Below are 26,659 nucleotides of genomic sequence, written 5' to 3' on the forward strand. Positions count from 1 at the left end.
CCTCTTTGAATATATTGGTTACATGCAAGACAGCAGGCTACACAGTACAATACAGACGAGATGTACTTAAAGACACAAATGCAAACATGGGGATTTAAACAGAAAAAAACCATAAAGACAGACTGCTAAAGAAATGTATGATACGTGAAAATATAATAAATGAACTTGTCTTTGTCCATACATAAAACCATGCAAGGAAAAGTATGTTAAATGCAGCTTCATCACATTTTAAGTTCTATGTATCTGTATATTTTCTAAACAAAAGCAGTGGTGTCCCAAAACAAAGGTAGAAAAGGACTTTCAGAGTCTATGGAATACATTAACCATTCACAAAGCTATCAAAGTGGGGTGTGCAAGACTGACACAGGTCTGGAGTGGCTTTTCCATGTCAGGAATTTTAATTGGTGGGAGCGAGCAGGTCAGAGGAAAAAGGCTTGCGAGGGAGAAAATGTGTTTGGTCTTCTTGAGCTTCATTATTCAAGATATATTCAAATGGTTTGTATAGAGAGCAGTTGTTCATGTACATGTGTGTGATGAATGTGTGAATGGCGGTTTCCTGAGGAGGCAGGCAGATTTGAGTAGGATTCACTCTGTCCAAGTGTTTAAAGCACAAAAAAAACTTGATATGTGTATATCCTGCCAAATTGCTCTTAAAGGCACCCCGTGATAGTTTTTGTAGTGGTATGGCATTTTGTATTCAATAGTAGGTCTATGTTGTCATTGTGCGAGGCTGATCCGACAGTTGACGGGGATGATACACCTATCAACACAGCAATGCACCAAGCTAGCAACCATGGATGTAAACATTTTAGGATTTACTTTGAACTTTCGGCATCGCAAATCTAAGACAAGGAAGGAAATGTGGTGAAAAACCCAGACTGTATGTGTTTTTTTTACAAGAAACCTACACAGGTTACCTTTAAGTGAGCACCAGAAGCAACTGATGTGGTCTACTGTTGACTCTGAAAATGTCACGGAGGCATAAGCATGCTGGAGAACAGGGCACTAGGACACCATTTGGATTTCCTATGTAAATTTGTGCAAAATTCCATTTTAGCTACAACACCATTGTACAATGTTGCATCACTTCCTGTTTACCAGTCATTCCCATGGGGGAGGAGTAGGAGATGCCATGGGAAATTAGTTACGTAAACATACAAATACACAGTGACTCAAACACGGACACACAAGTCAGTTCAGGCATGCTGGATCCATAGGGAAAATAAGAAACAGGAACAATATCTTGCAATGATGTTTTAATGGAATTTTGAAAGATAACCTAGTGTGAACCATTCATTTATGAACATGTCTAGTGTAGAATTGTTTCAAAGTCAAGGTAGTACACAGTCCTTTATGTTAAACATGCAATATACTGTTGAAATAGTAAACCAAACGCCCACTATGAAAACGTTTCAGCAAGTGTAAAGCTGTGATAGTGATGTAGGACATTGATGGGTCTCATCACAAATAGTAGGCTAACATTAATCTCTTTTGAAACACAAATGATCAGCTAACTGAGGCTTGAAGCTTAGCCACTTAACCAAATGCCTGAAACACATACTGTACGTGACTGCACCACGTGATATACCTTAACCTATGCAGAGCGTAGAACCTCTTAAAGCACACATTAAAAACTTCAACTGCAATCTAACACTCCCATACCTACGGCAACAAAACTGTCAGGGCCAAACAGCCATGTTAATATCTAGCCTTTATTTTGATAGCTACAAAGTCTTGAACCAAGAACACAAACTTTTAAAAAGGGAGCATTTGACTATCGCTATGGTGCTGTTGAACATGAAGTGTGTGTACACAGGGTAGGGAGGACCAGGTTTCAACAGAAAAAACAAACAAAAAACAATAAGCAAAGATACAAAACAAAAACAAAATAATTCATTGACATTTATTCGGTAAAAACAGTAGGATAAATACACAATGAGTCCATTTCATTCCATCTGTGTTTTTTTTTCTTTTTTTTTTCTACTTTTCGGTTTAAGAGCTCAGTCACATTAGACCAATCAGTCAATACCCCATCAGGGGCTACAGAATATGCAGTGTTACTTGAAAGGAACATTCTACTAGAAAAATGGTAGTAGCTATTATACATAAAGGAGTTTAAGCCATACACTCATAACCATGACCAGAACAGTATGAAAGAGGGAGGCTTCATTTAAAAATTGCTACAGTCATTTTTTCCCCCATCTCCTTTGTTGATTTTTTTTAAATCCTTTTTTTCCCCCTTCCTTCTAAGCCATCTAACCCAACTGGAGAGAAAACGAACAACAGGTACAGGGGTAGGGTTGCGGGGACAAGGTGCATTCCAGGGGGGAATAGGAGGGACTTATACGTTACCTGCCAGAAAACTATCAGTCTTATCACATATGGTAGAGTAGTAGGGTGGCTGCTGGCTGTCGCCGATGTCTCCAGATTCCTGGGCCCCGAGGTGGTGACTGGGATCCAACGGGTCTACCTCCTCCAGGTGCTCTGCTGCCATCTTTCCTCCCAGCATGTAGTGGTGCTCATCCAGACCGGACTGGCCAAAAGGCATCAGGTCCACGGGTCTGCCCAGCAGCTCCTCTGCGGCTGCAGCAGCGGATGATGGGAAGCTCAGCTCCTTGATGAAGGAGGGATCCTTGGCCTCTTCTGGCAGCTGCTCCTCATTCTCCAGGGAGAAGATGCCCGGGCTCTTCCCGCAGCTCTCCGCCATGGAGTGGGCGTTGGAGTTGGACGTGGTGCAGTCGAAGCCGTAAGACGCCACAGAGTTAGCCGACTGAGGTGTGGCCCCACCTCCATCCTCTTCGCCCTCTCCGGCTGCTGCGTCCGCTGCCTCCTCGTCTTCATTCAGGGCGGGCAAATTACAGGTGGGAGTGGGGCTCTCGAATCCGGCGCTCTCGTCCATCGCCGCCGGTGCTTCTGGGTCGTTAATTTGCATTTCCCCCTCTGTGTCGCTTGCCTCGTCTCCTGAGGTGGAGGGAGAGGACGGGGCGGAGGCCGGAGCAGTTGGAGGTCCGGTTCCTAGCACCTCGTCGGCGGGCAGGGTCTCAGCCTCTTCCTCTTCTCCATCACCTTTCTCCAAGTGAATGCCGAGGTCCTGATCCATGTCGGGCTGGACTGAAGCCGGCACTGGGGTCTGCTGTTTGTCAGAGCGGGACTCCACCCCAGAGCTGCTGTCGTAGTCGCGGAGTTCCTCGGGCGTGCTCGTCTCACTGCTGCTGTGGGCGGCCGGAGTGTCGACAGCGTCCTCGTGGGCTGACTGACAGTGCTCGGGCTCGTGCTCTGAGTGGGGCGAGAACGGGGGAGCTCCGCTGTCCAAATGTGCATGAGCAGGGGACAGGGTAGGGGTTTCAGATTCAACCGCAGCGTGGTCGGAGACTGGGCTGGGGGAGGAGACGGAGAGCAGCGAGGCCGGTTGAGCTCCCCAGGTGTCACCGAAGGGGTTGGTCTGTCCCCAGGAGGCGGCAGGGGGGACGCACGGTGGAGGAGCTGAGCGGTTGAGGTTGTCTACACGCTCCTCCTCGTTAAAGTCGTCTTCGTCCACATTCCCGCAGCTCTCGGTCACTCCTTCACTGTGCATCTCTACGTCTTCATCCTCCTCTTCCTCCCCGAATCCCCGCAGCTGGAACCCTTTGTGATGCTCCTCCACCCTCTCTGAACTCAGGTCCATATCGTCCACACGCTCGTCTTCTTCATCCTCATCTTCCTCCTCGTTGGCCAGGGTTTCCACATTGGGAGAACCCATCATATTGCCGTCACCCTCAGAGCCGCGGAGGCTGGAGTCGACCAGGGCGTCGGAGCTCTGGGTGCCTTCCATTATGGCGGTGTGCTGGGCGCTGCTGAGGTCGGAAACACCATGCTGCCGACTGCTGGTGCAGCTGCTCACGTCTTCAGAGTCCATCCCGGACAGCAGGTCGTCCCCGTGCCAACCGGCGGAGCCAGCGAAGGCAGAGGACTTGGCTTGGAACTCTTCAGAGGCCTGAGACGTGCTCATGTCGGTGGCCAGGGATGAAGGCTGATGGCCTAGTCTCCTCTGTTCCTCGTCTTCATCCTCCTCCTCTTCATCGTCATCCTCGTTTATCTCCTGGTCTGCCTTCTCCACTGCCTCCTCCTTCTCCAGAGGTGAGAGCAGGTCCCTGGAGGTGAAGTCATCCATGAGCGAGTGCGGTTGCTGTGCCTCTGCAGATGGAGCTGTGGAGGTCGGAATACACAAGTTCTCCTTCTCTTCTTCTTCCTCCTCCTCCTCCTCTTCATCCCTTGTCTCCTGTGCCTCAAACTGTTCCTTATGGTATTTTTCCTCTTCGGTCTGGAAGTTCGTCATATTTCCAAAGCTCTGGGGAGCAAAGTCAGACGAAGCCAGCGACTGGTTCCTGTCCCAGGGATCGGACTGGACGTGCATGTCCAGCAGAGAAGAGGCGTTCTGTGGCTCCCTGACAGGAGAAACAGGGCCTGGGGGTGAACACGGAGGAGACATGACAGTGGTTCCCAGGGAAGGAACTGTGTCGTGGGCAGACTCCTCAAATTTGAAAAGGTCCAGCTGGGCTGACAGATTGGAGACTGGTTCAGCTGCAAAGTCTGGCTCTCGTACAGGTTCTGGTGTAAGTTCCCGTATTGGCTCTGGTGTCGGTTCTCGCACTGGTGCAGAGACTGCTTCTGGTGTGGTGTCTAAAGTCTTTTCTTGCACTGATTCATGCTGGCTGGACATCAGTTCCGGTTCCTCTGACGCGGCCATAACGGCTGCCGCAGATGCGATGGCTGCAGCGGCGGCTACAGCAGCAGCTATTTCAGGTTCGGAAACAGCCGCCGATTTGGGACCACGTTTAACAGGAGTTGGAGTGCTGCTGCCCACTGTTTTCTTGGGGCTGGAGGCCTTGGTTGCGGCAGGTTTGGAGCTCTTGGAAGGTGCAGGTTTGCTTTCTTGTGTTCTGGGTCGGGCGGTTGTCTTTGTGTCCGCAGACTTGCTGGCCAGAGGCTTTTTGGCAGTGGCGTCTGATTTCGAGGCTGATTTGGGGGCCTCGGGTTTTGCCGACTTTGTTGTAGAGGAAGGGCGAGTGAGGGGGGAGTCTGCAGGCTTTCTGGATGCTGGGGAGGCTGCTGGTTTGGTGACATCTAGGGAGGGTGACATAGCACAGAGAATAGTTGAATAGTGATTATGATTAAATGTTAAACTAAACTACGACATGTTATAATGCACAGGAAGACCCCCAAACTAAATACTTGCGCTTTCTGTAGTTATATGACACTGTACTCAAAATACATGAAACATTTAAACAGTTTTAGCATAAACAGATTTAAAAAAAATCAACAGCTGGTTGCAGATAAAACAAACTTAAGACGGATTCAGCAGTTTTGAAGAATCCTTCTTGTGAAAATTAGTGAATATCTACTGACCAACTAGAGACTAATTTTGTCTACTTTGGGTAAAAAAAGGCTCCTTTAACTGACAGGTAGCATATAGTGGAGATATTTACTGAATTGACAAGAAGCTTTCTCCAGAATTTCTGACTCCACCTCCACAATTTTGTATAAAAAGAAAACGTTCAGACGTGCATGCTTGTCCACCTCGCCCCTGTCAATATATATTTGTACCTTTTTTCAGAGGGGTTGTGTTCCTGGATGTTAGTGATGCTGGAGCTTTGCCACCAGAGGGGGTCGTGGAGGTTGGTTTGGAGGCAGCAGGCCTGGTAGGGGTGGTGGAGGTTTTCGGGGTTGCAGGTTTGGCTGTAGCTGTGGAGCTCTTGGCTGTACCGGCAGTGGCTGGCCGGCTCGAACCTGTGGCTGGCCGGCTCGAACCTGTGGCTGGCCGAGGTGGCGCTGATGTGCCAGTTGTGGGCCTAAAGAAACAAGACAGAGAAATACTGAGGAGAGGTACTACAGCTTATGTTCTTTTCAACGTATTAAAAGTGATTTCAATAAGATGGTGACTTTCCTATTTAGAAAGGAACAAGAGATGAAGATTTATTCAAGTCGACTCGAGCGTTTTAGTCGTCAGGCCATTCACAGCTAGGGGCAGACATCAGGTCTCTCTTTGACCGAATGCTGGTTATGCCCGTGCTAAAAGTGCCTCAGAATGGTTATGCCAGGGAGCAAGACTTTGACGTCTCACAAGCAGGCAAGGCCCTGACCTAAATAGCCTTTTGCAGATGTGGCATTAGCCCAAATCCTGTACTTGTAAACAGAACACATTACACCCATTTCAAGTCAGTACACTGGTTGCCTTTTACATTTATTGATATATATGTATATTCTTATAAACACTGCCCATTTGTGCTTGCAATGTATGAAGCAGTACAGCCCCTTGGGTCCTCTGGCACGAGGCTTTCGTTTGTGAGTGTAGCACAAGAACATTTAGTGAAGTAGCTTTTAGTTCTTATGCTCTGAGCCTTTGGAACAGTATGTCCTAGGATCGGGGAATAAGATCATTGTATCATGTTATTTATATTATCTTGTCATTTATTCTATTATATTAATCTGTTTTAATCATCTTCATAACCATTTCATTAATTATTTATATAATTTTTGCAGTCTCAAATTGGTTGTAGTTATTTATACTGCCGTATAATCAGCTTGTTCAGTCATATGTAAAGCATATGGAATTGCTTTAACCTGTATGAAAAGGTGCTTCACAAAGTTTGATGGTTTGGTTATAAACATATATACCAAGTCATGAGAAATTAGCATGAGTTAAATTATACTTCTGTTTGCAACCATCAGCCTCTGAAACCCTGGTAACAACAGGCCCAGTCCCAGTTTACTCTTCCACAGCCCAATGACAAACTCCCCTTGGGAGTTTGGAAATTCGGCATTTTGTGAGGTGAGTCACAACGGACCCCAGGGGACGTCCAAACCCCAGTTAACCCTGTCCTGTATCTCTCTCGTCTATTGCCTAACCCCACAGGGGAATGACACTTTTACTTGGGGCAGTATGCGTCAGCCTGCCTGGCCCAGAAGCTGGCTTCTATGTCACGTCTGAGCGCAGTAACCTACATCTAGTAGTCCTGACAAGGCTGTGGTGTGCAATCTCCAGGGCCAACGCTACACTAACTGCCTGATTCTAAATAAAGAATTGCGCTAGTACTGACAGAAAGAGAACAGGGAAGCACAGGGAGAGTGAAGATGGCTGGGACCATGTTAATCTTTAATACTGAAAGGAACAAAAATAACTTCTTCAAATCCCCCCAGCTGGAACCTAAGGTTGTGTTAAAAGCACACGCACTGTGTTGGAGAGATGAAGAATAGGGTAATAACCACAAGCAAATGGAATGGAAAATCGTTAGGGAACATGAAATGAGATTAGAGCCACATAAAATGAGTCTTTGGGGTAGTGAAAGGTGTGTTAATGATACAAAGGTTGTTGGATCATGCCAAGGAAGTTTTACAAATAAGAAACCCTTCTGGCTATGCATAACCACTAATAGACTCACTAGTGACACATTGATTTACTGTGTTTGGAGCTGACCGTATTTACTTGAAGAATGCAAAAGGTTCAAAACTGTTTATGAGGAAATTTGCTAGCTAATGTATAAGTGTTCTTGTAGCAAAGCAAAAATCTTTCTCATAATTTTGTGACATATGAAACAAACTGGCACAACGGTGACATGTAGGTGGCACCAAATGCTTGGCTGTACCGCAGTGATGGCTAAGCCAAAAACTTGTTAATCGCACAAAGAAGCGGACTATTAGCAGTGACCACGACCTAAGGAAAATCTTAATCTTTTGGGCCATAAGCACCCTTTATCATAAGTATCATGACCAAGAATATGCAAGAAACTGCATCTGTTCAGAAGACAGAATAACAATGACTTGAAGGAAATAGTTCATTCTCGTAAAAGAACGACTTTTATTCTCGTAAGATAACAGACTTTTCTCCGCGTAGAAATGAGTGTAAGCTCTTGAAAAATAAATAAAAAGAGACTGAGTCTGCGGTGCCTGAATTAGGGAGTGAAAGAAAAGGAAAGAATTACAGGCAAACGAGAATGGGGGAGAATGAAAAGATACAGAACCTGGCATTAGAGATGAAGCATGCTGAGAGAGCACTCGCAATAATCTTGTCTGATAAAAAAGGAATATAGATCATCCAGAAAAACAGGACTACATTTTTTATAGAGCACTGGAAATTAACCAGGCCACTGATAAGAAAGTAAGATGAGTGAAATAAGAGGCCAAGGGAGATAGAGGGAGGGGGGTAGGTACTATTAATCCAATTAATCATCTTATATCAAAGTTGTCTTCTTACTTACTAAAGAACGAAAATCTATTACAGTATTTAAGAGACCAGTAAAATAACGACTCAGAAATTGTTTAACAACATTGTGAAGTTGCCTGTATAAAAAGGGATGCATTGATGCTTCCAATTGTTGTGTAATAAGCACTGTCAGCTGTCTGACAAATAAAGCTGTGAGTAGTTGTAGTCTTTAAATTATGATAATTTGCATTTCATTTGAACTAAATGGGCAGCTGGAGGAGGAAGAAGCTGCCATATTGTTTTCACGGCCTTGCTGAGAGAAAGACGATAATTTGGGGCGAAAGGAATTGTTGAACGGAAAGCCCAGAAAGGCGCTGGAGCTGAAATAACTGATGACTCTGACCGTTAGTGGCTATAGGCGCACAGAGGGACACGGCAAAATACTAAAAAGTTGACTTAGGTCGCCTGAAGATCATGAATAACATTTGAGCTTTATCGCAACCACACATTTACTCATCAATTGGAGAGGACACAGGATTGCTGTGTGTAGGAAAAAACATGGTTGGCTGCTGGTGCTACTTTAATACAATGAAACAAGAGACAGGCTTTAATTTGATTTGAATAATCAGATGCATCGGAAAAGGGGCAAATGAGTAACCATGAGCGGAAGCAGGCAGTCTTCCCTGGAGCAAAGGCGACCAAGTGTGGAGGACTGACCTCCCTCCTCTCAAGATGAGCAGCAAATTAAAGAGAATCCTATGTTAATTAAGCACCACAAATACAAAGGCAAGATCTTCAACCTGGTTAAAATGCTTCAGCCGAAGGATACAGTCAAGTGAATGCGTCCACTTGGGAATTTGGCTGGTAAATGAACCTGATCAGAGCGCTCCTCTCTGGCTGTGAGCATGATTATAGTTCTCCCTTTCGTGCTATTATGTCACAATGGGAGCCTGCTGGAGCTCACTGTGGTAGCCATGAGCTACAATGTTGTCTGCCTGACTTCTTAACGCCCTGCTCTGCAGGAAGTGCAGACCCTGGAGCTGGCGTTCTATAATTTAAGTTATTAATGAAATATATTCAAGTGATAATGTTTGGTAGAATAAAACAAAGGAAAAAAAGAAGGTAATATCAGCAGAGTCATCTCTCTAGACTGTACAACATATTATGTGCACAATAATGGTGCTAATCTAGGTGTAGCCAGTATTGCATTAACGCGACATCAATCACATAGGTAAATGCAATGAAGTCAGTTAGGTAGAGAAGAAAGGGTTTGTTCAAAAGGGATGACAACTTAATATCATTGAGTATTGTTTTTGTATCTTCCACTTTAAAAAAAAAACTGTGCTTTTCACCAAGTGTTTTTCTCCAATATTTATTACATTCGTCACATATCTGCAGAATGAGGGAACACACCCACAAACGCACCCTTGCCCACTCAAACCTTTGTCTCACACACACACACACACACACACACACACACACTTCTGTCCCTCTTTCCTTTCCTCCCTCCGACTGATTCCCACCTCATCCATTTGGTAATTGGCTCTGCGGCTGTAAAATAATGGCAGTGGGAGGCTGCATCACGGAGTCATCGGCCACACCCAAAGGAGAACGGAAGATTTACAGCATGCGCAACATGACGTCTACATCAGCCAATCTTAAGTGTCTGGGGCAATAACCCTGACGACTAACGCTGGCCAAACACCAGTGCTGGACCATTACATCAGCATTCATTTGTTTAGATCATGATGAGGAGGGTTGGGTCCAGACCACTGCAATAAAAATGGATCATCCCTGAGGGGCCATCAATGAGGAAAACAGCATGACTAATTTGGGAACACGGGTGGCTGAATGGATGGCGGCAAAGTGACTGCAAAAATGGGAAAACAAACAAATTAAACAGCAGCGAAGCGGTTCCTTTTCCTCCTCATACTATGTACAATACCCTTGCCCTGTCCTTTGATCTACTATAGGGCAATACATCCCTCTGTTTCACGCAGAGATACCCTCTGCTCCTCAGCTTCCTCTTCCAACCTCTCACACACAAATGTATGCACACAACTCACTCTCTGCATGTGCAATGCTCACACTATGTATCTCTGGCAGCAGTGATGGGAGCTCAACAGGGACGCATGACTTATTCAGCCGTGTAGCTTCCACACTCCACTGCCACCACTTTTGTTTTACTTCCCTCTGCTGCATCTGCAGACAGCGGGCAGGCAAGCTGAAGCAGCTCAGCGGCACGTGCACACGTACCACGTGGTCTGCAAGCAAGCAGCACGTACGCCGCCCTTCCCCCTTTACCTCCACATCAAACTGAGTAATATACTGGCAAAAGAGAACATTCTCTGCATCCTAATCACGTGTCACTGCTACCATGACTGTGAAGGTTTACGCGCGCACACACACACACTGAAGCACCTACATGTCGCATGCAGGCATGTCGCATGCTGAATACTGGTCCCAAATGATCAAAGCATAACTGCACGAGTCATCTTCGCAGCTGCCCAATAAGCTAATAATTGGTATTGCACATATTGATGCACCCAAGATGACACATAGACTGTTAGCGTGCATCCCAAAACACACATCTACATCAGGTTCAAAGATACCCTAATTATTGCTGCTTTCTGCGTAGGCACGCAATCAGGCTCAGCGATTCCTGTCACAAGCTGCTTGCTGTGGGCATTCAGCTTCAAACAGCAGGTACCCAAACACACACATATGCTGTTCTATACTTATAAACACGAAGGCGTTCTTAATTGTTAAACACACACTGCACTACACACAGTCATAATGAATGGTGGATAAACAATATATTACATCCACTCTTGACCCTCACTGACCGCAAGTTCATTTTTTACAACTAAAAGTGATTTTTTTTTTTTATAAACATGGGCTTCCCGTCACACCATTAAATAGTTTGCTTTCAAAACACAGCCACTGGCAGCAGCAAATAACAAAAGCTAATTTAATTTAGCTAAAACCTCTAGCCGAGTAGGAGGAGCAAAACACTTAAATTAGATTGATGTAACCAAGTGAACGTGCATTTGCTCTGCACTTTTACTTCCCTCTGAAAACTGGAACCTGCTACAGATGGAATTAAATCAATTGAGCCCTAGGGTACACACACTAAGTAAATTCAGAGACCCACTGCGGGGCTGTGTGATGTGCATGGGTTTGTTTGTGTGTGTGTGTGTGTGTGTGACAGCAAACAGGGGAAGCAGGGTGTGTCTGATGTGGAAGGTAATAGCTCTCTCTGCCACTCCGCTGATAGCAGGCCGGAACTAAGGACTGAGTGAGTTAGGAGGAAGAGGACAAAATGGAATTAAAGCAGAAATGTATGGCCCTGTCAATGCAAATCACACATACAAATACTGACGTGCACAAACACACTTAAAGTAATGCCTACAGGGGTTCATGAGGCTGTCACAGGAGCCTGTCAGCAGTGTAATGGTTATATCGTGGGGATTCATATGTAGGTCTACTCATCCACTGTGTTTAAAACTCATCACTAACAACAACATACTGCATCTCCAATCAAATCTGATTCCAACTTGATTACAATATGATAAAATATAATATTTTAGCTCAAATTTGGATGTCACCTACTATGCTCATTAACTTTGTATTTGAAAACATAGCTAGTGACTCACTGAGATTTCTGAGTGAAACGTGGGAGTATGGACTTGAAAAGGCATACCAAGCTATTTTAATCCAGAACACTGTCAAAATCATCTTATATCTTTTATTCGCTACCTGTCCATTGTGTGTGCACGCTTAAAAAAAAAAGAAGTCTTGAGTTGTTTACACACAGCCGTGGAGAGAGCCAGCAGCTGCCTAGAATGTAGTGGAGCGATATTTCGGGGGAAAAGCCCGGGCCAGGCCACTCGCCGAAAAGTCGATCCCTGATGTACTGGCCGCCGTTAGTTTAAACAGCGGCGACATGAACGTACACAGGTCCAACATAGGTCGAAAGGGATAGGTGTGCAGCTTAAGTTACACGTCACAAATTTTGGCATGACCTTTTGGGTATTCTGTCCAAAATATTGAAATATTTGGTGTTCCTGAGGACTGAAATCCATTCAAACCCAAACCGTTTGATTTCAGGTAAAACTAACACTAGATTTTGTATTTTTAACTCTGTGGCGTTAACTCGTATTAACCCCTTCATATTGTTGGTCTTGACTGACAGTTATCCTTTGTGTTTGCCGATTGTGCTGTAGTATGTCATATTAAAAAAAAAAATCAGATTTATGATGTCACAAAACTGGGTTGAACATGGTTATGGGTATGAATGAAATCCCTGTGACAGTTCATAACAATGGCACAATGAGCGCTCTGTACTGCCGTGGTGATTACAATCGTTATTTAATGCTTTTTAATGAGCTGTGTGCACATCAACCATTGTATAAAGCTGTAATCTGAGGGTAATCTCCAAAATCCAACTGTTCCCCCCCATGGCACGCGGAGATCTTCCTGGGATTGCTTGCAGTGTATGGGCTCCACATTTGTCCTGACATGTGTGCTTCAAAACGGTCCACACGGTTTGACGCTAAAGTGTTAAACAATGTGTCCACGCACAGACATACCAACACAGTGACGCAACACATCATACGCCACATGCCACGATGGTAGAACACGAAAAGGATAAAAGAGGCTATTGCTCTAACAAACAAACAAACAAACAAATAAACAAGAAGAAGTGGATAATCCCCTATTGAAAGAACAGTGGGACACCCAAAGGCTCTATCTGATTATGAGCGTCACTGTCTCGTCTCATACAAAGGTCTTATTCAGCCTCCTTTCCTGGTCTGCGGCTAAGTCACCTCAGGACCCAACCCCATGCATGCAGTGTGACTCAGGTGAGGAACACATGTCGACCTCGATTGCACAAAAACAGACACATGTTTGCATGTGTACACAGCAAAACACAAGAACTCACTCTGAAGAAACAAAAAAACCTTAAGAGCCTTCTCTCGTTCTCAGCTCTCCCAAATCCTCCCTCCTTCCTCCAAAACTGCACTTCTTACCACAACTTGTTTCATTAATAATGCTGCTGTATAATGCGTGTTCTGCTGAAACCCTGTGAGGCATTCCCAGAGGGCTTGTTCTGACATTGGCTGGTGGCTGGCCTATTTCGACCCGACCTTTCCAAGCCTCTATGGGGGACCATTGTCCCTCATTCCTCCAGGGTGTTCTCTCTTAAACAGTGTTTTCTTTGAACCTGTAGCCAAGTGAGACATTTTGAACCAACTGCTCCTCACTTGGCCACAGAATCCCACAGGGTACCTCCAGGGATCTTAATACCTTTTAAATTAAACTTGAAATGAATTTGAATGCCATCGTCTTGGCCATACTGGCAAAAGTGGAAAAAATATAATAAAAAATCTGCACGCATTTTATAGTCATTTTAGTAAAGTTGGCTGAAAGGCTTTTAATAATAAAAAGGGGCCCAATTAGAACATCTCTGCTTGGAGGATGTCTGAGAAGGGGGCTAATTATGGGCAGCTGTCTGTGCTTTCTACACAGAGAAAATCTCTCTTTCCGACACGCGTTTGTCTACTATATATGCACAGACACACGCTCCTGCAAGGGTGAGGCTTTAATATTACACAAATGTCACACCTACCTGGTTGTCTTGGAAGCAGGGGGCTTGGGCGAGGCCGCAGAGGTGGGCTTGGTGGTGGTACTCGCAGAGGCAGGCCTGGGAGCTGGAGGAGAGAAGAGAGAAACAAGTAAGGAAATATGTAGCGAGCCATAAAAACCGTATAACATAGTATTATATAATATATGGTCACACAAGATATAGGTCAGGCAGATGTATCTTTCACACATTACGCTACAAGGATCTAGGGCAAAGGCATTTCTAGCTAAGCGGCAGCCACTCTTCCATGTCTAACATGTGTGCTAAATCCATTTTATGAGCGTCTATCTGCATGTCATCACATTACAATGAACATCCTCATTAGAGCTGGAACTGTGAAAACATTCCACGCTAGACCTACTTTGAATGAGTTTCCCCAAACAACCCATATATCATATTCTTTATTTTGTGTTGACATTTTCACCAACCTGGGGGCCTTTTAGCAGCAGCGGCGGTGCTACTTTTGACACCGTTAGTAGTTGTGGTCGGTGTCTTCTTGGCCGCAGTTGTTCCGGTCATCGACTTTGCGCCATTGGTGGTGGGGACAGCCCCCGTGGGTTTCTTCTCACCCACTTTCGTCTTGGGGGCGGTGACAGTGACAATTGTTTTTTTGGTGGGAGCTGGAGCTGGGGCGCTCTTCTTTAGCGCAGCAGCTGGGGTTTTCTTAGCCACTCCATTGGTCTGGGGCTTAGACACGCCATTTGCGACACGGCTCTGGGCTGTGTTGGGCCGTGAGCCTGCTGTGGTCTTGGTTGGGTTGGCGGTGCCAGGTTTTGTTTTGGGCACGGCCTTGGTGGTGGTCGTCTTGGCTTTGGAGTCTCCTGAGGTCTTGGCAGCTGTGGTGTCCTTGGCCGGGTCTGGCTGGGGTTCCCCCTTGCCCGTGTCTCCTTCAGGCTCCTGCTGCGGCATGGCCTCCTCAGCTGGACTGGCTGCCTGGTCACCGTGGTCCAGCTCCTGTGCCGCGGCCGGTGCCGCCTCATTCATTGGGTTGGACTCCAACGCTTCCATTGGCTCCAGCGCTGCCGTGGCAACCCCATCCGGCTTCATCTCCCCTGTGACTGGTAGTGGTCCGTCTCTGCAGTGTAGGGCTGACTGCCTTCAATCTCACAGGATGGCCACAGGTCTACAAGGCTTTCTGGAGACAACAAGGTCCAGTCTGCAGAGAGAAAAAGGGAGGAACACGGTTATTCAACAGCAAGATGGGACATGAAAAGCAGTCTGTTGTCTCTCCTATCAGAGCCCCAGGAATGTTGTCAGGCCTAAGAATCAGATAAAGCGACGGCTTAGCATCACAGACAGACACCCACACACAAATATTTTTTATGTAACCAAGAGTCCAAGAGTTAACAGGCACATTGGACTGAAATGGAACAGAATGCGTCATAATGCTGTGAAGGAGAACGAACTGTTGCACATTTCCAGGAGAGGACTGAAGCATATCTAGGACAATGTAACACACAGGAGGGCAGCCTTGCAAAATGAAATGGCAGCTTCCTAACCATAAGGTCAGCAGCCCATTATAGGAACAGTTGAACGTGTGCATGTTTTATCTCTGGGAGCAACAGAGGAGGACACGACTACTGCCGAAACAACACATTCTACAAATAGCCTTCATTAATTCCAATGCCAAATGCAGTAGAGCAGCAAATGGTCCCCTTTGCGACACTGAAAAGCTCAGTGACATACTTGGCTAGAATAGCTGCGGTGGGTCGGGGTCACCACTGTTTTTTTCTTCAGAACTAAATGGCATCAGAGTCACCAGTGTGGAAGACTCGTTTTCTGGGATAGTACGCTTGAGGGAGGGCAAACAGCTTTAGCATGCGAAACGAACACACGTACGTGTAGGCCTGCTAATAATGTTGAGACACGCAACTTTGTAATCTGCACATCGATGAGAAAAAGCTAAGAAAGCCTGCCTCACACTACTGGGCTAAAAAAAAAGAGTTATAAAAAGGTAGGGTGAGGTGGGAGAAAGGCTTGGATGCATTCCCTAAGTGGGTCAAGGGAGGCACGTCCAATAAACCCAGAGATAGACAGTTTGACTCACGGGGCGCAAACAGAGCAGTGAGCAACCGAGAACAAGAAGTGGGACGTGAAGCATTGAGGGCCAGTTCAAAGTGCTTCCATCTGTAACACGAGCTGTCTTACACTGTGTGCAACCATATGTGGACAACTGTCTCTTCGTTTGTTTCCGTGGCTACTTTGAAATGGAAGGATGAGAGGAGGAAAAGGATGGGTATTTTTACAAGTTTGAGTGAAGCAGAGAAGGAAGTGTGGTTAGAGAGCCAGGCGGGGGGAGTAGCAGGAAACTGGCCTGTCAAGAGTTTACAAACAGAGCGAGGAGCCGGCTGTGCAGGAGGCGTGAACACTTTAGACGGAACTCTGAGGCAACAACACAGAGGCCAGCCCAGAGGAAGAGGTTTGGCCCATGGAGCATGGGAACACAGAGAGAAGGTTGGACAGGGAGAGAAAGAGGGATAAGGCAGACAGGGGAAAAAACAAGCTGTAAAATGAGCTCACTATTGGCTGATGTCTGCCTGTCCTACTCTAAAATCCAGACATCACCACTAGTCATCCTAGTTTCCACTGACCTAAAACTAGTACGCACACACTCATTGGTCCTATTTCTAGAAGAAGCGGACAGACTTCATCATTGATGCCGCGAGCTTCCTGGAAACAATCGCCGCACACTCTTCCTCGTCTTTCTTTCCCCTCTTCCGTCATCCTTTTGCTCATCTTCTTCTGAACTTAACCCACCTCCCCCCCACACCAAAAGGCCTTCTTTCATTCTCCTTTATTTCTTTCCCCTTCCTCTATTTCTTTCCTTACCCCCCACCACCACTCTCCCTCCATCCCCTCTGTTCTCTGTTTGCCTTTTTGCACAGATGGCCGGAGCAGCTGAGCATGGCCAGAGGGGGAGAGAGATAGAGAGAAACAGAAAAGAAAAAAATACTCATGTATCACACTAACACATAAGAGCTAGTGCAACAGGCCGCCACCCAATGCAACCCGAAAGAAGAGGCCAAGAGGAGGGTGACTGGTAGCCGCTTGAAGTGATTCATGCCGCACCCTTTTTCGGTCACAAGGGCTTTTCAAATGCCAGTGACAGTGATGCTGCAAAATGTGAACAGTTGGCTTAATTATTTTAACAACCCCAACCGGTCACCGCCTTAAGAAGGAAGGGTGAACAGGACACTGGTGTGAGCGAGGAGGGGTGTTACAGGCAGGGAGATGGAGAGTAAAAGATAAGTGTAAGTCCAATATTGTTTTCAATTTAGTTTCAGAACAACCTGTGGTACAGACTTTAGTTTCTTATGATAATTAAGCTGATGTTTATTGCCGACTTTCCTATCTTTTTTAGCTAACTCATTGTAGAATAAGAACGTTGATGACTACAGTACATACCTACATGATATCAGGTTCAAAGACAGACTAAAGCTACCAGTTGATGATTCAAGTAGAAGCCAGGAAATATTGTTTCAACAAACTTGCTCGGCTGCATGGCTTGCATCCTTATGTGTATTGTCACACCAAATGTTTTAGTGCCAACATTACAAAAGAAAGGGCTTTTACAAATACAGACAAATAGCTGAGCTTTTTTTGCAAACACACTGCTATCTCAGGTAGAGAGCATTGGTTGGGGTTTGCTAGAGTGAGTAGAGTAGAGTAGAGGGTACACTTACTTAAATCTAAAAGGGAGATGGACAGAGCTGCTAACGTTACGCTAAATGAACAAGCACCAAACAGTGCTGAAAATACTACACAGTGGATGTGCTACTTGTGACCAGGTCTTTTCTTACTTAACCTGCAACCCTCCACAATGGATGTGCTCCATTGCCCAGTAAGGAAGAGTTGCTTACTACTACGGTTGTTTTGGATCCTTCTCGAGGCTGTAAGCTACTTAGCCAGCGATGCAAAACATTGACAGCTAATCCATTCATTAAACTTTTGTGCTGTTGTTTCTGGCCTGGTTACAGTTGCTTTGATATGATTGGACGGAGGGGTTTAGAGAGCGATAAATGACTCAACCTTGGTCTCTCATACTGCTACAGCCAGCAACGGGTCACAGGAAGTTGACTTAAATACCTTCCTGCACAGGATGCATTGGGCTTACTGCATCAGGTCTATTCACATTTACTGCCAACTATGTTGCAGTAGTGACAAATGCATGTAGGCCTCAAAGTATTGGCACATCAAACTTCATACTTCAATCTCCAACACAACGATAATTGACTTAAACCCGGTATAGCTACCATACCGTCACTGTTATCCATTTCAACAAAACAAATATGTCCTGTCCAATCACCATTCGCTCCTCTCTTCAGACTCTAGGGCTCTGCTATTCCCACAGTAGACTAAAGCATCTGGCCTCCTGGCTACTCATTTCACTTCCTCTATAAAAGTACCCAACACTACTGCATGCATGTGACAGAGAGAAAGTGATAAATCCTGATTGCACGGCTGCACTTTTTCTCCTGCGAGTCTCCAGACAGCTGTGAGATTGCACTTCTCCGTCTGACTATCGCTCACTCACTCGAGTTGGAACTGCGTCATTAGGAACATCAGTCAGGGCTAAGCATAAACAGGCAAGAAACCAGGGCAGGGACGTTCTATTTTAGTTTAGTTTTTTATATTAATCTCCGCTCCACAGAAACTAGAGGTATGAGCGTGTGATTCATCGAGACACCTTCGCAAATAAACAGAAATGACAGTTAAAAATTTGTGGAAGGATTGCTGCCAAAGTGGATTTTCTACCCTGGCACTCAACCTTTGCCAGGGTAGACGCACCACCGACCCTGCAAATACATTTCTAATGATTTTACCTTTCTTATAGCATCTTCCTTACCACTGTCCTACTTAAACATTAAACATTTTGTTTTCAGTAATTGCGACTTATGTAAATAAATATTAACTTATTTATGGTAAGGCTTTCATACTTATAAATTGTGTGTTCCAACGGCTTTATATCATGTTGAATTCCCTTCCTAATAACTGCAGCACTCCCAATGGAAAGACCATGAATGCTATTACTGGTTTTCATATAACCTAATTGGAAGAGAGTAATGCACTTTCAAACAGTGAGATGTTGCTACAAGGTATAGCAGTTTGGTGAGAGCTGAACATTATAACTTAGCCTGTTTAACAGCTGTACAATGGCAACGATACTTAACACAGTCAAGTTGAACTGTGTTTTCAACTGGTTTCGAGAGTAATTTACCAACAAACTTTCTCAATAAATATTTTATTCTACAAGCGATGCATTATTTACTGCAGTGCTGACAAGCAACTTTTCTTCTTTTCTACCCCCCGCTTGCTTCAAATTGGACTCATGGACTATAGAACTATTATGTTAGAACTCTGGTTTCCTCTGTCCATTATGGACTAAGCAGCAAAGCAACTGGGGATTAAACGTGTTGCTGGTTCATTGAAACCTCAGCTACAGCTGCTGCTGATGGTGGATTTATGTTTCTCAAGGGGGTTACAATGGGATTATATTACCATACGTTACATTACATAATGCTACATTGGGATCCTTGCACTATTAAGTCCTCTCCTCTCCAAGGATATAGTTATGATGGCCTTTAAGTAATAGGACCACGCCTTTCTGCAGTAGTATTCCAATTTGATATGAATAAAACCTTTAATATACGAGGCAGAATAAAAGCTCTGGCTGTGGTATTTAGCCATGTGGCTATGCTATGTTTTCACCCTACGTATATCCGTCTCAGTTCTTAGGCTCTCCTCCAAAAGCCAAGGGAAAACCCGGCTTGCCTGCGGGAAATCCTCTCCGACACCGTCTTGGGTCCCGCCAAGGCTGTGATACACAAGCCGGCATTTTCAACCCATGAGGGACAGAATGTATGCAATGACCCGATACATAACGGCTTGTGAGCTCGAGCACATTTCCAGCAGATTCCGGGCAGATGGCTATGTCAACTACATCAGGGTCAATTTCAAAACATTTAGGAGCAGCTCACAGTGTGCAACATAAAATGGCCTCATCTGAAGAGTATTTCTGCTCAGGCTACATCAGACCAGGCAGTCAGTCAGCTGTCCTCATGACCTCCTGTGGCCTTAAGTCTCACACAAAAGCATACAACGGATCCGGAGAAAAAAAAACTAGTCTACTTGGCTGCAGTTGTTATCCTCAAGTGTTCATCTGAAAACAATAGCTGGAGAACTGTAGTGGTACTGACATATGTGGAGTGGGAGTCTCATGCTGGCAACCTCTAGTCAGATTGTTTTTAACAGTAAAACTCTAAATGTAATTGACTTTGCAAAAATGTGTTTGTTGCCCTTCACAATGTGTCCAAGTCATGTGGCTGCAGCTTCCAAGCAGCATCCCACTCCAAATTCCCCGCAAGCCTCAATGGTGAGCTAAACACTCAGTGAGAACAAAGAAAAGCCCCACAAACACCAGGGCCAGTGGTCAGTCAAAGCCAGGGATCAGGAAGGACCAGTGAAGGACTTGTGTTCCTTGCAGTCTTCACACACACAAGCCGGTTTTCATTCTTGTATGATAATTAATTAGAAACATGCATGGTATGAGCATTATCTATGGCTGGTCCATTCTCTTAACTTAATTCTTAAATTTGTAAAGGGGATATTTTGTTTAAGACATTTGGCAAAGTTTTGCTAAAATGCCATCAAGATGATTTTTTGTCATTATTATTACACTTAATTGGGCTCAAGCAGTGAGCTAATGATGGGCGAGCCAGCTCTGCAAGGTGAGATCATCCTCCTAGGCATCATTCCTTTTCTACCACCCACGCTGGGACGTTAAACAAAATGTGTGTGCTAGCACTTGTGCATGTATCCGAGACACACAGTAGTGTTTGTGCCTTTACTCAATTACTGGAAGGCATCCAACTCTGCGGATGGTTCTAAGCTTATCTAGACCGTCTAGACATAAAACATGCCGTTCATGAATAATCAGGTCATTAGCATATTTAAAGAGAAAACTGGTACTTTGACCCCATTTTTGTATCAAGTACAATCTACCACTGTGTGTGTGTGCAGGGGGGTGCACATGCACCAAACATGCCTGTTTAAATTACAGCAGGACATTTTATCTGAAGAACTGCCCCACAGCACAGGACCATTTCTGAATTCTAAAAACAAACTGTGCAAAAGGGTAGCTGTGAATATGTAGATTAAAATGAAGAAGCTAAGCTACTGTGTGGGTAATGAGGCGCTCACGGGCAGTGGTGTATGCTCATGACTAATCACAAACATTGTCGGTTAGAAACAGGAGACCCTTCGCCTTCCCTAAACAAAAGGCCTAAATCTATCCAAGTGCCCCTGCTCATTCCCTTACTTAAGGCAACCAACCATCCACGTCTGTGTATGAATCTCTGTGGTAGAAAGTCCGCTCTGCATTCACAGTACACAACTCTGCACACACATGCACACGCGCGTTTCTGTGAGCCTTCTTCTATCCCCGGGGCCTACTCTAAATAGAAGTCAAAGAGAGGGATTGTGGGGGAAGGCTGCAGCGGTGGTGGGGGTGGGGAGGCGCAGACGGTAGAAAAGATGCAAAAAGAAAGTGAGCTTTTGTCTCCGACGTAAGCCTTTTCAAATGCTGATAGATTGACCCAAGACGTAAACTAATGCTACCGTCAGAGGATAGACGGTAACAGCAAAGATGTCGGAAGTCAAGTTAGAGGATGTCAGTGGGTTGGCTCTGGTCTTTGAAGGTGTTTTTAACGAGTTTTGGTTGACCTCGGAACCCTGTAATTGAGATGCTTTTTCATCTCCACAAGCTGCAAACAGAAGACACTAGGATGCTGCGTTTGCTCTTTGACACTGCTCATAAACCATCCTCTTGCCTCTGACACAGCCAGGCTTGGGATTACAAAGCACATTTCGTGATGTCAAGTCACAAACGTCAAAATAGGAAAACTCACTTATTTCGAAAACTATCAAGAATAAAATAAATTGTCATTATCATTGGACATCCATATATTTGACAGTCTAACCTTTCAGTTACTCCTTTCTTGTTCGTGTAAAATTTCACAATGGTTTGAAACTTGTCTCTTCGAGGAGCACAACTGCAAGATTTAAGTAGAACCGCTTCAATAATTTACTGCGTTCTTGCTTACGGCATCGCTGCACATGGGCTGCTGCAAGTAGCAGCAGATTTGACGCAGTTTTACTTGACCAAGTGCATCAAAGTCTTCTGAGCCACAAATTATCAAATACGGTGGAATGTGAGTATGTTAGTGTGTGTGTCACTCCATCTTCTTTGCAAGGGGGAGAATGTCAGATTCAAGACGCCACATGCTGGCATGGGGCCTGAGATTGTCCATTCAACCTACTCTTAGTCTATCACAACAGTAGGCTCTGTCAACTCTCCGCCCCATTTAGAGCTACTTAAACCCAGGGCCTCCAAAGTATAAATGACTGAAATTGGATATTACGTCATCCACAGTAAATCATTTTCTTGTCAAAACTTCATAAACCCTATAGATGAAAACAAATGATCGATTTCAAATTCTATTTGATTCTCTAATGTGAGATGCATTGCTTATAACTGCACTCACCAGGGTTAGGTGGGTTTAAGATCACGATATCATTCATAAATGGTGATGGGGAAGATCGCCAGTGGAGCGCCAGATCCATCTTCTCCTCTTAGAGATAACGTTCCATCCCTTAATTCCTTATTTACTCTCAGCTGCAACATCACTCATTGGCCTAAACCGCCTGATCAGGCAGAAAAACATATTTCAAATAAAGCCATCCCGTCAATAAAGTAAGCCTTTTCATTAGCACCATGTCATTGTAACAAGGGAGTTATGTAACAGCAAGCCATGATCATCACAGCAAACCACTTTGTGAGCCAACGCCACTTCTACCCAGCATCACTGCAACCCCTGACTCTCTCCATCATGACACTAAGTGGGATGGCTTCTCTGCACACCACCGCCTCTTCTTCAGCTTCAACACACATCAATACGTCTGACTGTTGATCTCTGGAGGACACTGAAGCCTCTAAGAGCCAATAATGAGAGCAAGAGGCTGATCAAACCACACACATCCCTGATGAGGAATAGAAATGAGATGATGGGTGCTGTGTGTGTCAGTGAGATGCAGGGTGCTGAAGGCTCATGACACGCAGTTAAATCCAGCTGGGGGTCACCAGCGCCACCGCTGCCTCCATCAACATGATGCTAATCACAGCTCACACATTCCCCCTCCCAACACCCAGACCCGAGGTCAGGAAAACGCCTCCGTCCTGCACACAAATAAACTCCAAACAAAGCCGGCTGCTCTCCATGGCATTCCCCCGCAGACTGTGGGAGGCTTGAGTGAGCAGGCAATTCATTCAAATGTTGCGCAAAGAGAAAATGTCAAATAAATGGCATATTGGTCAATAACGCCATGTCCTTTTTTTCCCCCACACTCTGACTGTTGCACCTTCTGTTTAGATTGTTCTATAACATCAAGGTACATTATTGCTGCTCCATCTACTTTCTTCTGTATTTTTAAGGGTACAGATTTTGTTACATTTACATTTTAAAAAAATCTAGAAAATAAGAAATGGAGGAAACCGGTTCTTTTAATTGTGGTAAAACTAAAAATAAAGATATTCACATGTTTTGTCAATGAACTAACCCTACATAAAATCAAATTAAGTTTATTGAAAAAAGGGGATTTATAAATGATATAGGTTGTATATGCATCTCGACTATTAAGGGTTATGGTATGCATGTTCTATTTTAGCCTTATTTTTAGGAGAATACTTACTGTAAAGAAGCAAACTGTTGCTTTTGCCCCCTGTAAAACAAGCAGAGGAGTTGGGATAATTTCACAGCCCTGAGTAGGGTCTGTGAGTCTTCCCTTCAAGCTCCATAAAGCACCATCAATCTCCACCCGTAAAAAGGTAGGGCAACCTGTATAGCCATAGAGGCAAAACCACCAAAAGCACTCTCTGCACCACTCGCTGACAGCATTAAAAAGAGACTCGTCAATTGTTATCTATTTAGATCTTCTCAAATCAACCTGAAAGAATAAACATTTATAGGAAAGAAATAGGTTATATAAAAAGTTAAGTGGGCTGGGCATATCTCAAAAATAGTGATAATTTAGATTTTCTCAAATTAAATTACATGAAAAAACGGATTAATTTAGGAATGAAGACTTGAAGATAAAGAAAGAAAATGATGCCACTAGTTGTAAATACCTTCTGCAGACAGTGGGGCCACAACAAACAAACTCAGCAGTCTTGCCACGACCTGCTGATTGTCAAGTGAACTCCTTAATGCAGTACACTACCGTCATTCCGAACGATTGATTTCCAGTGGGTCACTGGGCTGCTCGATAAAGACACACTGGGCCAGAACAAAGGCCCTGCTGAGGAGGACGGAACAGGTCTTTTCCTGCCTCCTTGTTTACTCGGAGCTGATGGCGTGTTTGAGAAAAGAGCAGCAGATTGAGTGACAGACAGACACCTGGATCACAGCAACATGTGATCAGAGAGGCTGGCACTAATCCTTAGAACTCTCTGGAGCTCCACACTATGAGAAATATCCTCAGGTGAAAGCCAAATAGCGAGTAGGTTTTACAAGTCTACAAGCTATCCTTATTTGTGTTATACATTCTTGAGTAAAATAGAATAACAATAAAAACAAATCACCAATAAGTCGAGTATGACCGACGCCTGCAAATGGCAGAGAATACCGACGCTCAGAGTTTAGGGGCCGTACATTGTGTGTGTGTGTGTGTGTGTTCACACCGCCCCCCTCCTTCCTACAAATACCAAACGAGCTGATGCACACAACACGCACTCACAGCCCATCCTTCCTATGATGCGTCCACGCTGGGAGAAACTCGGCCCCCTGGGGACAGGCAGATTAACACATGACAGAGCTTGTTAACCGTGGACAAAGAGAGATGGTAATCTTTTACAGTCGTCCCTACACAGTACACAGACAGACACAGCTACAGTGGCATGGAGAGAGGGACAGACAAAAAGCCCTAGGAAGACAAGAAAGGACAAGGGACCTTTGCGCGGCAGCAGCAAGAGAGGCGTCAGTCTGTCCCAGAAACTAGACAATACTGTGGGGAGGCAGGGCTACGGGGTCCATCACCCCCCAAAACAATAGGGGCAGAGACACAGAGCCCCACTGCAAACAAGGCCACAACAGTGAGGGCGCTACTGTACACTGGATGGGCTCCACCGCCTGCAGGGAGGGAGCAGCAGCTAGGCAGTGCACACAGCTCCACTGTGGGGACATCGATCGCACAGGAGGGAAGACAGGCTAGCAGCTCCACAGATGGGAAGGACAGAGGAAGAGACTGACAGAGGAAGTGCATCAGTAGTAGGCAGTCTCCTGTGATGCCGTTAGCCCTGCCTCCTGGGATATAGCAGTGAGTGACAAGGTTTTAAGGCGAGACACTGCAGGCATTTTTTTTTTTCCTTCAAGCACTGGTCAATTTTTTTTTGTTATGCTATTTCTTTCCATAACATGTCGTCTTTCATACTACTTTAAAAAGTCAAAAATGTACATTTGGGTGTTTATTTGACTTGAATGTAAGCGCCTGCATATTCTCCTCTACAGCCATCTTTTCAAGCCATTATCTCACAACATTCTTATTTTTCAATACTACAAAATATAGTCTGTACATAATCATTCTTGGCACTATTCTGAAGGTTATTTCAGAAAGGTTTGTTCATACAGTAGGTTGTTAATGGTCTGATTTATGATACATTTTCCTCCTTAAAAACAAGCCAAAAATGTATTTTTTTAAACAATCTGTACATAGTATTTTTGATTTATTAAAAAGGAAAAAAGGATCCAAAATCTGCTCAGTAAAAACTTGACATAAATATGTTGTAAAATTTAAATTTTCAGAGATTTTATCCAACATCCAGATTTTAGTTTTTTTAAAAGAGATGTTTTATGCATAAATAGTTAGACATTGCCAATTTGGAATATTCAAACATTTCTTAAACAATAATACAAAAAATTATTGTTTTGATTTAAGAAAACTGGAAACGTTTCACGGGGATATCTAAAATCATACTACTGTATATTCACCTGCGTCTTTGAAAAAGGAGGACATGACAAAGAGAGGAGGGGTTAAAATAAAGGGACAGAGGTACCCGACAGAGTGGTAACAGAAAAACTAAGGCTAATTTGTAACTTGAAGAGCTGCTGGGTCATCTCCGTAATGGGCCGTCTGCCCACAAACAAGCTCCAGTGTGGGAGTAAATGAGATCAGGCCAGTCCAGGAGCAGCTGGTGGCCTGGATCAATGACGCCACATAGAGCAGATAGAGAGAGCAGAGAGAGAGCGACAGAGGAGGAGGACAGGACCAAGGCATCTGGACAGGACGGCAGGAAGGAGGAACACACCCCAGAGGCTTCAGTGTTCTCTCCAGATTTCGCATGGGGAGACATACGTACACACGCAAAGTACAAGTGGATCTACTGTGTCCATAAGAGGATTATGTCCTCCTGTTTGAAGTGGAGTGAGGCACGTTCCAGATGGAATCCAACCACTCGCGGGACGACAGGCAGGTCAGGGTGGTTGACCAGATAAGCACCGATTCACTTCAGCTTTCTAAGAACCAAAAAAAAAAAAACGCACACGGAAACACCACAACATCTGCCAGTGCCTTCCAACGGCCACAAACTCCTCCTTTTACCTAATCCACTGCAACCATACATTTAAGACTTAACAGACAGTTGACGGTGCATCATTTTGACAGCAAGTAAATACACTGAGAAAGGGCACGCACGGCCAAATATCAATGTCAACAGGGGAAATTGATATGACAGGGAAATGAATGTGCCCATACAGCTGCTTATGGTAAAGTGGGGTCAATCA

At 44.8% G+C, this 26,659-nt stretch overlaps 1 protein-coding gene across 1 annotated transcript in view; it reads right to left on the reverse strand.

Annotated features, from left to right (window-relative positions):
- Positions 1-1,248: 1,248 nt before the first annotated feature.
- The window catches only part of prr36b (proline rich 36b), a 28,730-nt gene continuing 3,319 nt past the window's right edge, over positions 1,249-26,659 (reverse strand). Inside the window, exons 2-5 of the mRNA XM_080043401.1 lie at positions 14,255-14,982; positions 13,812-13,893; positions 5,584-5,828; positions 1,249-5,103 (exon numbers count right to left, since the gene is read on the reverse strand). Coding sequence (XP_079899527.1) covers positions 2,342-5,103; positions 5,584-5,828; positions 13,812-13,893; positions 14,255-14,873 — 3,708 coding nt within the window. The 5' untranslated portion in view covers positions 14,874-14,982 and the 3' untranslated portion in view covers positions 1,249-2,341. The remainder of the gene's footprint in view (positions 5,104-5,583; positions 5,829-13,811; positions 13,894-14,254; positions 14,983-26,659) is intronic.

This window comes from Ammodytes marinus (genome assembly GCF_949987685.1).
Source record: "Ammodytes marinus genome assembly, chromosome: 16".
NCBI classification, from domain to species: Eukaryota; Metazoa; Chordata; class Actinopteri; order Uranoscopiformes; family Ammodytidae; genus Ammodytes; species Ammodytes marinus.